This window comes from Nerophis lumbriciformis, linkage group LG31 (genome assembly GCF_033978685.3).
Source record: "Nerophis lumbriciformis linkage group LG31, RoL_Nlum_v2.1, whole genome shotgun sequence".
NCBI lineage: Eukaryota > Metazoa > Chordata > Actinopteri > Syngnathiformes > Syngnathidae > Nerophis > Nerophis lumbriciformis.
The window spans coordinates 30,453,422-30,468,834 of NC_084578.2; the positions used below are offsets into that span (position 1 = coordinate 30,453,422).

Sequence of the window (15,413 nt, forward strand, 5' to 3'; positions counted from 1 at the left end):
ACATCGCTTTCCCCACAACCCGGAAAGAAGACGAGTATAGGAAGTGAAGGTTCGCCGTCAACACTGGAGAGCCACTGATAACGTCTTGTTATATGGTCAGTGATGAGGTCAATGCATACAGCTGAAACTGTTCCCAAGGTTTGAACAAATAAATTCCGTGCATTCAAGTGAAACATTTCACAAATGTTCCTGCATGACATTGTGACAACAAAATTGCATTAGTGTCCAAATACTGGGGTCTTTTTTATGTTCATTTAAATTATGCAAGCGAGTAATAACCTGTGATTAATCATGGTTTATCTGAATTCAAGAGTGTGATGTAAGAATTTGACAGCACTATTTTATTTTCATGGAATCAGTGCAGAAATATACCACCCCTCGTTACGCGTCATCAGCCTGATTTGAATAAGCTACCCTGAACTTTGAAGTGTGGTAGAAACACAAACCACATAGGGCCACTAGAACCTTTAAGAAATGGCCGTATCTGTGGGTCAGTCCTGTCGCAATAGACACAATGAAATAAAATGTGTTTTTCAAATGGACTTCTCAGGGCGTTCAATGGATGGCTTGGTTTCGTTGGCAAGCAGTCCAGTTGCGAATGATTGAACGCCCTGAGATGACAACGACCTGGATGAATGAGAACCTTCATAGGAATGAACAGGACATTGTTTATTTTGAAAGTAGACATAATAAAGAACATTAAAAAAGAGACATTAGAAACGACTTTTCAAATCTTGTGCCAAAAAGAAATATATTTACGCTTGAAGTTAATTTTCGAGTTGAGATGGTAATGCAACTCCTGTTCTGTTGGCAGTGCTGCAAAAGTGCTCACTCTCCAGTGAAGGTTGGATTGGCCACAGTGGTGGTGGCATTCTTGAACAGTGGATTGTCCGCCTGTTAACAGAGACGTGACCAAGACAAATTGATCTTTGAGTTTCCTCTTCTCAACATACAAAAAGGTATTACACTCGGAGTGTCCCGTGCACACAATAGCTCACCAGCTATAGAGACTTATTCAGTGTTCTTAACTGAACATTATTGCAGTCTAAAACAGTACATTAAATAACTATAGTTGCATTAGAAAGTATCCAGTAACAAACATGTCTGCATCATTCCACTTACTGTGTCAAGAGCTTGACTTTATGAATTATCGTGGCCACTAGGTGTCGCCAAAAAGGAATTACAACTCCAATTTAACTTAAAGACAGAGATAGTCTATTTCGAGTGGCTAATAATAAATAGGGTCGTGTTTTTCATACAGTGGAGTGGAGAGTGTTACTATACAACTTTTTCACTTTCAATACGATACCAATATTGGTGCCTTGAGACCAATATTAATCTGATTCGATATCAGCATGAATCATTCTCACTTTTATTATTTTGAAGTGTGGAATGTTAGAAAATGTTTGATTAAGTGAAAATAGTCAAACAGAGAACAAAGGTAGTTATGAAAAACCCTAACCTTAATGCATAAAGGTACATACTTGTATTATTGTATAGTGTGGAATGTTTGAAAAGGTTTAACCAAGTGAAAATACTCATAGAACAAGGGTACTTATGAAAACACTAACCTTATGGCAGATTTACATTTTGAAGTGGAATGTTTCTGTTTTGGCAACACCGTGTTGCCACAATAACAGTTGCCAATAATTCACAAGCTCAGTAAGTTGAATGATGCGTACACGTTTGCACTGGATACTTTCTAATACTCTTCTGCCTTGGAGACTTTGTATGTTTAAGTTATATGCAACCATATTTATTTGATATTTGTTGATATTGACAAATGTGGTGATTTAGACAGCAATATTGTTCAATTATAGACAATGACTATGTATGTCTAGCTTGTGTGCTATTTTGTGCTTAGCTGCTGGCTCCCAGTAGTCTATAATCTACAATATTTACCTTTTTTAAATGCCTTGACTAAAATAAAAGAAAATACCAACTTTGTGTTCTTATTAGACAACATTTAGATATTAACTGGCTGTTCAGCTTTGCATAGGTAAACACTCTGCAGGTGTGCTTGTGTCAGAGCTTATGTCGGACATTTTAGATGCACACCGGTATCATATCATATGTGGGCTTTGTACCGAGGATGTCGTTGTGGCTTGTGCAGCCCTTTGAGACACTTGTGATTTAGGGCTATATAAATAAAGATTGATTGAGATTGATCACATCATACTTGTTTTTTTGCTGCTACTTACCCGATATCTGAAATAATTATCGGTTCGGGACACCCCTAGTACCAATGTTATATGTTTGACTAATTTCACTTGATTAAACATTTTTCTAACACTGCACACTCCAAAATATTAAACATATGTATTATCCGTGCTGATATTGTATGGGATAAATATTGGTCAATAGTTTCATACATGTATTTGTAAGTGTGAGTGGTGGATGTGATTATACCTCTGCCCACTTGGATTTCTTCTTTTCATTTTCAAACTTCCTGAACTCTTTCAGGTCCTTCATGTAGATGAGTAACTTGATAAGCAATAACAACACGATGCCAATGAGAGCCACTGATGCAATGGAGCCTACGATGATGGCCAAGACGTTAGGTGGTTCTGGACATTCTAGAAAAAAAGTTGCATCTGGTATTAGGCAGATGTTCTGTATCGAGGTCCTTTTTATTTTTTTTTAAACCCAACTTAATAAATTGCAGTAGGTGTTGCCTTGTTCTCTTAAACAAGACTGTGTAATTCTATCCCCTAAAATTGCTAATGTTTGACCGGGGATGTGCATTTTGTATAGACTTAACACAGTAGCATTTGATATATTTTAATTTGTATGGTTTCATGTTGTCCGTTGTTAGAGACTGTAGTAAAAATGCTATGATCGATCGATCGATCGGCCAATATCGATTACTGCCTTTCAATGCCGTTCCTCTCTGGCTGACACTTTCTGTCTTTTTGGTTCCTTGGCTGACAGAAGATAACTGTGCATGTCCATACACAGTGTGGATCCACTCCCCTAATTTAATAATCATCAACTCCATTACAGCATACATGTTTTGCAAGTGCCATCACTGGAGGGCGAGGGTAAACATGTTACATGCCAAATAAGAGTCGGCGTGCTAATCGCTAAGACAAAGCCAATTAGCTAGCTTAAAACAACAGAAGAAATATGTGTTTGGTAAAGTTTAAGAAGTGTAGATGGAAGTAAGTAGAAATTGAGCAGCTAAAAACATGGCATTGACAAGTACAAAACCCCAAACCAGTGAAGTTGGCACGTTGTGTAAATTGTAAATAAAAACAGAATACATCCATCCATCCATTTTCTACCGCTTTTCCTTTTTCGGAGTCGCGGGGGGTGCTGGAGCCTATCTCAGCTGCATTCAGGCGGAAGGCGGGGTACACCCTGGACAAGTCGCCACATCATCACAGGGCCAACACAGATAGATAGACAACATTCTGCAAATCCTTTTCAACCTATATTCAATTGAATAGACTGCAAAGACAAGTTACTTAACGTTCAAACTGGAAAACTTGGTTATTATTTGCAAATATTAGCTAATTTGGAATTTGATGCCTGCAACATGTTTCAAAAAAGCTGGCAGAAGTGGCAAAAAACACTGAGAAAGTTGAGGAATGTTCATCAAACACTTATTTGGAACATCCCACAGGTGAACAGCAATGTTCCCTCTAATTTTTCATGTGTCTGAGCAAACGCTCAAACTCCCTGAGCATTCCTTGGACGACATGTGAGCAACATCAGACATGCACGCTGTCTCCACCCCAGCATCACACCTGTCCCAAAGCTGACATCATAACAAGTTCAATGTTTTATTAATCAAATAACAGCAGTTATTTCCATTATACTATTTTCTAATCTAAATGATTAATTAATCTAAATGGAAATTTAAAAAAAAGTTTTCAGGAGCTGTATGTTGTACGTCTTGGGGGTTGCTGTAAAATAATTTAAGACATGTACCCCTTCAGAGATCACTATTTGTTCCCCTTGAAATATTCACATTTAGCACAATGAGATGTGGGCTGTAGCACAAACATGGGATATAGTGGATAATGTTGCGTCTGTAAAATATATCATTACATACTTTTGATCAGCATTTATCTAATCTGGTAACTGCATTTCATGATTACTATGCTTGAATTAACATTCTTAATACAAAACCCAAAACCTGTGAACTTTGCACGTTGTGTAAATGGTAAATAACAACAGAATACAATGATTTGCAAATCTTTTTCAACCTATATTCAATTGAATGGATTGCAAAGACAAGATACTTAATGTTCGAACTGGAAAACGTTATTTTTTGCAAATACTAGCTCATTTGGAATTTGATGCCTGCTACAGGTTTTAAAAAAAGTGGCAAAAAAGACTGAGAAAGTTGAGGAATGCTCATCAAACACTTATTTGGAACATCCCACAGGTGAACATGCTAATTGAAAACAGGTGGGTGTCATGTTTGGGTATAAAAGCAGCTTCCATGAAATGCTCAGTCATCCACAAACAAGGATGAGGCAAGGATCACTTTGTGAACAAATGCATGAGCAAATTGTCCAACAGTTATTGTCAGTTGTATCAGAAAACCAAGAGTAAAACGAACTACAACCAACGCTAGCAATGGTTATACTGGTGAAAATAAGTAGATCATGCTTAGCAGCCTAATGTACGCCCAAAACTAAAGAGGAGACATTTTACCAAGGTATGTGTGTTGGCAATGTTCCCTATAATTTTTTATGTGTGTGAGAAAACACACAAACACTCTGAGCATTCAGTGGAATACAGACGAGCACACTGTGGCCATACCAGCAGCACATTTGTCTCAAACCTGACATAACAATTTAAATGTCTTATTATAATAATCAAGGGACAGTAGTCTTTTTCAAGAGATTATTTTCTAATATATGTGATTTGGCCCACTTAGATATTGTTTTTTTTAATCAGCTATGCACTATAGTATTTTATGCCTGGGTGGGGGTCCTGCTTTGGAAAGATTGTGTACCCCTTTCAGAGATCACATTTAGTTCCCCTTAAAACATTCACATGTTGCATGCGATGAAGTGTTTATTAACTTTCTGTCCGTAAAATAAATATTTTTATTAGCAATTCTGGAGTGCTGTAACATCATTTCATGATTAATATTCCAAAAATAACATTCTTAACAAATGACAGTAGAATAAGCACACTGATTGAGGAGTCATAGTAAAACCACCTGAAATTTACGCTTTACGTGTAGTGTTGGAGTTGTCCAACATTGTGTGTGGCCATAAATGCACCAGTGGCTACTTGCCATAGTGTATGTGTTGGTGGGTGGGGGGAGAGAGAGAGAGAGAGAGAGAGAGAGAGAGAGAGAGAGAGAGAGAGAGAGAGAGAGCGAGAGAGCGAGAGAGAGAGCAAGCGGCTGCTGTTCATATAACAGATGACACAGAGTTGCTTTTGGCTTGGTTTGTACGGTAGACAACGACCAGTTTAGCTAGATAAAAGTATTTTACGCATTGTTTTGGTGTGGTTATGGCCGACAAACAATTTCGCTAATTAAAGGGACCGATGTAATTCCTGTCCTCCTTTAAGTGTCTCCACAGACGTTACAATAATTTAACCGTGTTGACAAACATTGTTTATCTGTTGTGGCCGCCTTTCGTCACCTGTTACTCACAGTTGCATTGCAATATCATACAAAACAAATTATTTGTTTATTTTGCTTAGAGTGGGATTTGATTTTGTGCGCGGCATAGATTTGCTGTGCGCAGAGGACTCGTGAGCAGTGCGCAATTGCGCAGGTGCGCACCTTGGAGGGAACGTTGGTGAATAGGCTCATTGGGAACAGGTGGGTGCCATGATTGGGTATAAAAGCAGCTTCCATGAAATGCTCAGTCATTCACAAACAAGGATGGGGCGAGGGTCACCACTTTGTGAACAAATGCGTGAGCAAATTGTCGAACAGTTTAAGAACAACATTTCTCTACGAGCTATTGCAAGGAATTTAGGGATTTCACCATCTACGGTCTGTAATATCATCAAAAGGTTAAGAGAATCTGGAGAAATCACTGCACGTAAGCGGCAAAGCCAAAAACCAACACCTTCAATCCCTCAGGCGGCACTGCATCAAAAAGCGACATCAGTGTGTAAAGGATATCACCACATGGGCTCAGGAATACTTCAGAAAACCACTGTCAGTAACTACAGTTTGTCGCTACATCTGTAAGTGCACGTTAAAACTCTACTATACAAAGCCAAAGCCATTTATCAGCAACACCCAGAAACGGCGTCGGCTTCGCTGGGCCCGACCTCATCTAAGATGGACTGATGCAAAGTGTTAATGTGTTCTGTGGTCTGACAAGTCCACATTTCAAATTGTTTTTGGAAACCGTGGACGTCGTCGTGTCCTCCGGACCAAAGAGGAAAAGAACCATCCGGATTGTTATAGGCGCAAAGTTCAAAAGCCAGCATCTGTGATGGTATGGGGGTGTATTAGTGCCCAAGGCATGGGTAACTTACACATCTGTGAAGGCACCATTAATGCTGAAAGGTACATACAGGTTTTGGAGCAATATATTTTACCATCCAAGTAACATCTTTTTCATAGACGCCCCTGCTTATTTCAGCAAGACAATGCCAAGCCACATTATGCACGTGTTACAACAGCGTGGCTTCATAGTAAAAGAGCGCGGGTACTAGACTGGCCTGCCTGTAGTCCAGACCTGTCTCCCATTAAAAATGTGTGGCGCATTATGATTAATAAAATACGACAAAGGAGACCCCCGGACTGTTGAACAACTTAAGCTGTACATCAAGCAAGAATGGGAAAGAATTCCACCTGAAACGCTTAAAAAATTAGTCTTCTCAGTTCCCAAACGTTTACTGAGTTTTGTTAAAAGGAAAGGCCATGTAACACAGTGGTAAAAATGCCCCTGTGCCAACTTTTTTGCAATGTGTTGCTGCCATTAAATTCTAAGTTAATGATTATTTGCAAAAAAAGAACATTAAATATCTTGTCTTTGCAGTGTATTCATTTGACTATAAGTTGAAAAGGATTAGCATCCATCCATCCATCCATTTTCTACCGCTTATTCCCTTCGGGGTCACGGGGGGCGCTGGAGCCTATCTCAGCTACAATCGGGCGGAAGGCAGGGTACACCCTGGACAAGTCGCCACCTCATCGCAGGGATTAGCAAATCATTGTATTTTGTTTTTAGTAACGATTTATACAACGTGCCAACATCACTGGTTTTGGGTTCACCATTGCTTGTGTCAATGTGAACTTCCTCACGTCGCATTTGTCTACATGCATGCTGGTCACCTAGGTGTAGGCGAGTTCAAGCATGAATAAAAGTAAGTACTGCTGTAAGCCCAAATGATCAAAATCTGGTCCACAGGCCCCACCTCAACAAGTGCTATGAGATTTTATTGATTATTTTATTTTATCATTGTCCTAAATAAATGGATAAAATCTATTAAAATGTTTATTTGGAATCTTACCTCTCTGTTTGAGAATTTCAGCCCTGTACCTGTCAATTCCAACCAGCTGATCCAGTTTGAATTTGATCCAGCAGCCTTCCACGTCCTTTTCCTTGCACTGTTTACTCGAAAAGGTGAACTGATCCACCATGTCATGCAAAACGCTCTCTCCGCACACCAGACTGCAGTTCTTTTTGAAGGGACCCGAGTCAAAGCCGAGGCATTCGATGCAATTTCTGAAAGAAATAAAAAAAAAAAAAGATAAGTCCTGAAAATTTAAGTCAACTCACACAGGTGTTTGTGATCAGTCCAATGTTCTGAATGACTTCATTCCTTACAGTTTGATTTGACACGGGTCAGGACAACCAAGACATGTCTGACAATGTGGACGCTGGTATCCGTCTTTACACTCGCAACGGTTGCACTTGCAGATCCCTCTGCCGTAGCAAATGGTGTTGTTCAGGGTACGGCACCCCTCCTCTGACACGGTGCATTGGCATGCTGAGCCATCAAAGCCTGGGTAGCATTCACATTGGCCACAGTTGCACCTACCATTTCCTACAAGTTTATGGTAGAAGTGTGGTCAATGAAAGGAACAACGAGAAAACATGAATATGAATTAAAATGGTATGTATAACAATTGTAATTGTATGATGTATTCATCTTCACAATCAAAACCATCTAATTGATCGCCAGTATGCACCAGTCAAGGTCACAGCTAGCGAGGTGCATTCACAAACTTCAGAATTCTGAACACCGACATGAAAACACAAGCAAAATATTTGATTTTTGCACATTTTCTGTGTTCTGTACAATATTAAGTTTAGTTTATTAGTATGCTGCAGCTATTCTTACTGGGGACCATCAAAACTAAACATATTTAAAGAAAAAAACACAAAAACAAATTTTCAACAAAAAATATACATACATCAATCTGTTTTAATTTACATTTACATACTGTATATCCACATATACACTGATGCATGCACACACACACACACACACACACACACACACACACACACACACACACACACACACACACACACACACACACACACACACACACACACACACACTAATTGATGGTTTTGCTGTGATATATGACCATTTGTTGTAGGTTTATTTCATATTGGTGAACTTAGTTATCTTTATTTATACAATTTAAGTATTTAAGTGACAATTAGGTTCAACAACCCAGCAGGCACAAATCATTGATACAATGTTGAGCATGCATACATTTCCTTTAAAACTGACTTTGAAACAACGTTGCAAAACAGTTGTATTTGTAAATTGAGACAGTGTTGGTGTCTAACGTTGGATCCACGTTGTTGGTTGGGAAATGACCAAATTTCAATGGTCAAATCAACGTCAACCTGACATTGAATAAACGTTGTCAAAAAGCATGTTGCTTCAACGTTGTATTTGTGTTGAAAAATATTGGTTGGAAAATGACCAAAATCCAACGGCCAAATCAACCTCAGACCCCAGCATTGATTAAATGTCGTCAAAAAGCATGTTGTTCTAACGTTAAAGTTTAAGTTGCTCAACATCAGGACCTAATTCCACAAGTTCTCAACGTTGTTTTAATGTCTTGTGCCTGCAGGCAGTTCATAAAAATATAAAGACATTGTTTCAAACCAAATTTGTATGTTTTCCAAGTTTTAATTACCGGTTCGGGATACTGCTTTTAAGCACCGTTTTAAAAGTACCGATTGGGTTAAAATGTAAAACAATAACCATCTCTACTTTTGACCCAAATAAGTCGAAGAAAATGGATAGATTAATATGATCTATATAATTGTAGACTGGTTGGGCAAACTCCCATGCACCCTCAAGGACCCTGCCGAGAGTATAGAGCTGGTCCACAGTTCCACGACCAGGCCGAAAACCACACTGTTCCTCCTGAATCCGAGGTTCGACTATCCTGCGTAGCCTCCTCTCCAGTACACCTGAATAGACCTTACCGGGAAGGCTGAGGAGTGTGATCCCACGATAGTTGGAGAAGGCATTCGACCGTGTCCCTCGGGAAGTCCTGTGGGGAGTGCTCAGAGAGTATGGGGTATCGGACTGTCTGATTGTGGCAGTCCGTTCCCTGTATGATCAGTGCCAGAGCTTGGTCCGCATTGCCGGCAGTAAGTCGGACACGTTTCCAGTGAGGGTTGGACTCCGCCAAGGCTGCCCTTTGTCACCGATTCTGTTCATAACTTTTATGGACAGAATTTCTAGGTGCAGTCAAGGCGTTGAGGGGATCTGGTTTGGTGGCTGCAGGATTAGGTCTCTGCTTTTTGCAGATGATGTGGTCCTGATGGCTTCATCTGGCCAGGATCTTCAGCTCTCACTGGATCGGTTCGCAGCTGAGTGTGAAGCGACTGGGATGAGAATCAGCACCTCCAAGTCCGAGTCTATGGTTCTCGCCCGGAAAAGGGTGGAGTGCCATCTCCGGGTTGGGGAGGAGATCTTGCCCCAAGTGGAGGAGTTCAAGTACCTCGGAGTCTTGTTCACGAGTGAGGGAAGAGTGGATCGTGAGATCGACAGGCGGATCGGTGCGGCGTCTTCAGTAATGCGGACGCTGTATCGATCCGTTGTGGTGAAGAAGGAGCTGAGCTGGAAGGCAAAGCTCTCAATTTACCGGTCGATCTACGTTCCCATCCTCACCTATGGTCATGAGCTTTGGGTTATGACCGAAAGGACAAGATGACGGGTACAAGCGGCCGTAATGAGTTTCCTCCGCCGGGTGGCGGGGCTCTCCCTTAGAGATAGGGTGAGAAGCTCTGCCATCCGGGAGGAGCTCAAAGTAAAGCCGCTGCTCCTCCACATCGAGAGGAGCCAGATGAGGTGGTTCGGGCATCTGGTCAGGATGCCACCCGAACGCCTCCCTAGGGAGGTGTTTAGGGCACGTCCGAACGGTAGGAGGCCGCGGGGAAGACCCAGGACACGTTGGGAAGACTATGTCTCCCGGCTGGCCTGGGAACGCCTCGGGATCCCCCGGGAGGAGCTGGACGAAGTGGCTGGGGAGAGGGAAGTCTGGGCTTCCCTGCTTAGGCTGCTGCCCCCGCGACCCGACCTCGGATAAGCGGAAGAAGATGGATGGATGGATGGATAATTGTTCTTTTTGTCTTGGCAAATGGAATGTGATAGTTTTGCTATATAATCCTAAGTACAATATACATTACACTTTTTGTTTTAAAAACATCCATCATCATTGATTAGTTCATATTACTTTGTAATTTTTTATGGTCGAAGTTGATTTAAGATTTTATTTCTAAGGTGATAAGAAAATGTTTTGCCAAAAGTTTCCCTTGGTTTTGTACACTGTCTCGGTTTTATTGTGGTCAAACATTTAGTGTAACAAACTTGTTTGTTTGCTTGCATATCATTCCGCAGAACTGAGTGCCCAAATAAAGAATCCCACCTGTTGGGTACTCTCTTTATGTATTTTTTAGTACAACTAAAAGAAATTCCATCATGGGGCCAAAGAAAGTTGTAGCATATGGTCATATGCTCTAGGATTGCTGAGTAACGACACTGACTGTTTAACCCGTGCATGTGATTCCATTAGTTAATGTGGGAATAATTAAACATATTAATTGTATTTCCAATACTTCTCATTGAAAAACAGTTTTGAACCCTTGATTTCCCGATGTGCGACCAATATGTTAACTACCAGAGTGACACTGTACAGACAATGCAAAAATGCATGTTATTTAAAACTATGGATGAGTACTGAATTAGGTACTTTTATTGATATCGACCAAAATCTGGGTGTACTACTGAGTACCGATTCACATAGAATCAAACAGGACCATATTTTGATACTAGTGGCAGCTGATGGTCTTTCAAGTAGGGGAAGGTCATTTTTAGCTACCCACTAAACATGAGCACTGTTTCCAATAACTGATCCAATAATAAAAAGATGCTAGATTTTACAAGGAAAACATCACATAGAGGATTGTAAAGTTCTCCATATCAACGTGAAACAACAGACTGAAAATTGAAAACTGCTCTGGAAGTGGTTTATATTTCAAGTTTGCTGATTCACTCATTTTGCTTTCAGTCAAAAAAGGGGTTCAGCCTCAGACAGATCATCCAACCATAATGCGGAGGCTCAGCGTAAACGGGACAAAGTCGAGCATTTATCCAATGACTGTCTAGTTTGGCTGCAGTGTTTAATGCGCTATGACGCTACCACAATCGATGGGAAGAAAGTCGCCTCAGCTGTCGGCAGAGGAGCTGATTCTGTAAAAAAGTTGAATGCATTCTAGCGCATATTTAGTAAATAAAATGTAAACACAAAATAACATATTTGAGAGACTTTTTTTTTTTTTTTTTTACATTTTAGGTTAAACTGAGCTTCCCTTGCAATATTGTACCCCGCCTTCCGCCCGATTGTAGCTGAGATAGGCTCCAGCGCCCCCCGCGACCCCAAAGGGAATAAGCGGTAGAAAATGGATGGATGGATGGAGCTTCCCTTGCAATATTATAGCAATCGCCACTGGTTGAGTATCGTTATCGATTCCCAGGTACGGTAATTGGTACTAAAATGTAAAAAGTACTCATACTTCCTCAAAATGAAAGACATTACCTCCACATAATCTATTCTGGAACTTTTCACAATGTTCGTCGTCACATTCGCAGAAGTCACCGTGGTAACTGCTTCCACTTGCTGTGGTGTGGCACTGGCATCTGCCACACACACAATCTCCTCGACCCTCACAGTCGATGCCTTTCTCCCTCTGACAGGAAGACCTCTGGGTAGGCTCGTCCTTGTTGCGAATGGAGCACTCACAGAACTGACCCACGAAGCCTTGACTGCAACTAGATAAGAATTAGAGAAGACGTTAAGAACCCCCAAATTGCAAAGACTAGGAAACATTTTGGATTGCCATGATAGTTTTAGATTGGTTTGAGTTAACCTTTGAGTCATGCATGTTAGGCTTCACTACCAGATGTGTTGAAATTCTAGGCTAAATGTTACTGTGATCTCACGGCTTCAAAAAAAAGGTGCTATGCATCACATCCGGTCCAACTTGTGTATTGTCACGATTAGTGACAATACACATTTTGTATTATTCATGCACAGATTTGTTATCTAAACATGGAAGTGTAGCTCCACTCCTCTGAATGCAAGTTCTCCAACAGCAGGAATTTAAATTCTGTCAGGGATACACCAATGCACTGCAGGTAATTTTTTTTAATTGTAAATAAAAGCGTGTTTATGTCCATTTTCTGTTGAGCTGTTTAGAAGAGCATAATGTTTGATAAACATACCACTAAAGCATACAAATTGGTCAGTCATAGTTTAAAAAACAACAACATTATGTGTCTAAGGTACACCTATCATTGATGAAAAATTATATCTTTATACAATTAATGGCGATTAAATTTGTGTTAACTATAAACAAAATGCGATTAATCGCGAATAAATATTGTAATCCTTTTACAGGCCTAATTTTAAGTAATACTACAGATTCTGGTATCGATCAAATATTAACAGTTACAGGGCAGTGTTGTACAAAATGCTGATAGTTAAAATGTCCAAAATCATTGAAAGATAACATATTTGATTGCTATTATAATCAGTCAGTTAACACAGGATGGCGGTGTAACATATACCAATTACATTTTCAAATTATTTTCTTACTAAATTTTCTTACATACAATTTTTTGAGCAAAAATAAATACAATAGTGCAAAATAATTATTCACAAGCAAAAACTAGTATTGTCTCTGATTTAAACCCTTAAAATTGTTACGGCTCAGGCTCCTGCCATTGCCGCTCATCCGTCTGTGCGCACCTCGGGACACGCCCACGGGTGCGCACATCCAGGGACGCGCCGCGCGCGTCCCCGCCCTGCAGCAGCCACCAGCTGCAATCACTCACTGGCAATCTACACTCCTGGGTCTGATGAGGGCAAGCTCAATAAAGGACCAGTGGACCCAAGGATCGTCGCGGGAACTTAGCTTTCTCATGGTGTACCGTAAGCAACAAGCTTTATGCTATATTCGTGTTTCCTCTCCGTGCCTTGATTTGTCCTTTGTCTTCTCCCGTGTCCCCGCAGTACCCTCCGTCGCCTGGAAAGCGAGCTGTGCGTCTCATTTTCCCCCTGGATCTCCCTCTGGACTCTGACTGCTTCCTTCGTTCCTCGACCTCTTGCTCGCCCCTGGATTCCGACGCCTCTCTCTCGCCCCGGATAACCTGCCTGCCCCATGGACTTCCTCATATCTCGTTCAACACGTTGGTAACACTCACTTCAGTTAACTACACACATAGTCTTACACCACACACTCTTGTATTCTAGTTCACACTCCATTTCCTTAGTTTAGTAGTATTGTTTGTTATTATTTATATATATATATATATGTTGACTATATATATATATATATATATATAATAAATAATTGTATATACTGCCCCCTTGTGTCTGTTTGCCGTCACCTCCTCTCAGTAAACACAACAGTAAGTTCCCGCCAAAATTATTAAAGGACCTGACGGCACAGTTCCTTAGCCCCGCCCCCAGTGACTTTAGTTCCGCCCCCTGTGAATTTTTTTTTTTTTTCCCTGCCTCTTGCCCCATTCACCATGTCTTTTTCTTTTTTTCGCTCCACACCGGAGGAGTTGTCTTGTCCTGCCAAACTGTCGTGGAAAGGCATGTTTAGCAGTGATGTGAGCAAGGAGGAATTTACCCGTCGCCTGGACACCCTCCTCCCACCCTTAGTGACTGTTCCTCAGCCAGAGAGAAGCGTCTGGCATCCGCTTTCGGAGAGGGGGGGTAGTACTGGTGGCTGTGCTGATGGGGTGGCGCAGCTGCACCAAGACAGGCTACCCTCTGCCAGACTAATTCCACCTATCTTCCGCTTTTCCCAGCCGCAACCACCAGCCCCCTGGCTAGCGTCTGAGCTAGCACCTGTTTCCGAGCTAGCGTCTGAGCTAGCACCTGTCCCCGAGCTAGCACTTGTCCCCGAGCTAGCGTCCGAGCTAGCACTTGTCCCCGAGCTAGCGTCTGAGCTAGCACTTGTCCCTGAGCTAGCGTCTGAGCTAGCACTTGTCCCCGAGCTAGCGTCCGAGCTAGCACCTGTCCCTCGGCTAGCGTCCGAGCTAGCACCTGTCCCTCGGCTAGCGTCCGAGCTAGCACCTGTCCCTCGGCTAGCGTCCGAGCTAGCACCTGTCCCTCGGCTAGCGTCCGAGCTAGCACCTGTCCCTCGGCTAGCGTCCGAGCTAGCACCTGTCCCTCGGCTAGCGTCCGAGCTAGCACCTGTCCCTCGGCTAGCGTCCGAGCTAGCACCTGTCCCTCGGCTAGCGTCCGAGCTAGCACCTGTCCCTCGGCTAGCGTCCGAGCTAGCACCAGTCCCTCGGCTAGCGCCCGAGCTAGCACCAGTCCCTCGGCTAGCGTCCGAGCTAGCACCAGTCCCTCGGCTAGCGTCCGAGCTAGCACCAGTCCCTCGGCTAGCGTCCGAGCTAGCACCAGTCCCTCGGCTAGCGTCCGAGCTAGCACCAGCCCCTCGGCTAGCGTCCGAGCTAGCACCAGCACCTCGGCTAGCGTCCGAGCTAGCACCAGCCCCTCGGCTAGCGTCCGAGCTAGCACCAGCCCCTCGGCTAGCCTCCGAGCTAGCACCAGCCCCTCGGCTAGCCTCCGAGCTAGCACCAGCCCCTCGGCTAGCCTCCGAGCTAGCACCAGCCCCTCGGCTAGTCTCCGAGCTAGCACCAGTCCCCAGGCTAGCCTCTGAGCTAGCACCAGCTCCCAGGCTGGCCCCCACGTCTCCACCAGCTCCCAGGCTGGCCCCCACGTCTCCACCAGCTCCCAGGCTGGCCCCCACGTCTCCACCAGCTCCCAGGCTGGCCTTGACCTCTGCCCCTCTGCCGGCTCCGCCGACTCCAGCACCTCTGCCGGCTCCGCCGACTCCAGCACCTCTGCCGGCTCCGCCGACTCCAGCATCTCGGCCGGCTCCGCCGACTTCAGCACCTCGGCCAGCTCCTCAGCTACCCTC

At 42.8% G+C, this 15,413-nt stretch overlaps 1 protein-coding gene across 2 annotated transcripts in view; it reads right to left on the reverse strand.

The window, feature by feature from the left end:
- Positions 1-648: 648 nt before the first annotated feature.
- itgb2 (integrin, beta 2) overlaps positions 649-15,413 on the reverse strand; it is a 51,021-nt gene continuing 36,256 nt past the window's right edge. For both annotated transcript variants that reach the window (XM_061926252.1, XM_061926253.2), the window contains 5 exons: positions 12,011-12,243; positions 7,764-7,983; positions 7,447-7,661; positions 2,410-2,576; positions 649-894 (listed from right to left, as the gene is read on the reverse strand). In XM_061926252.1, coding sequence (XP_061782236.1) covers positions 829-894; positions 2,410-2,576; positions 7,447-7,661; positions 7,764-7,983; positions 12,011-12,243 — 901 coding nt within the window. In that variant the 3' untranslated portion in view covers positions 649-828. The remainder of the gene's footprint in view (positions 895-2,409; positions 2,577-7,446; positions 7,662-7,763; positions 7,984-12,010; positions 12,244-15,413) is intronic.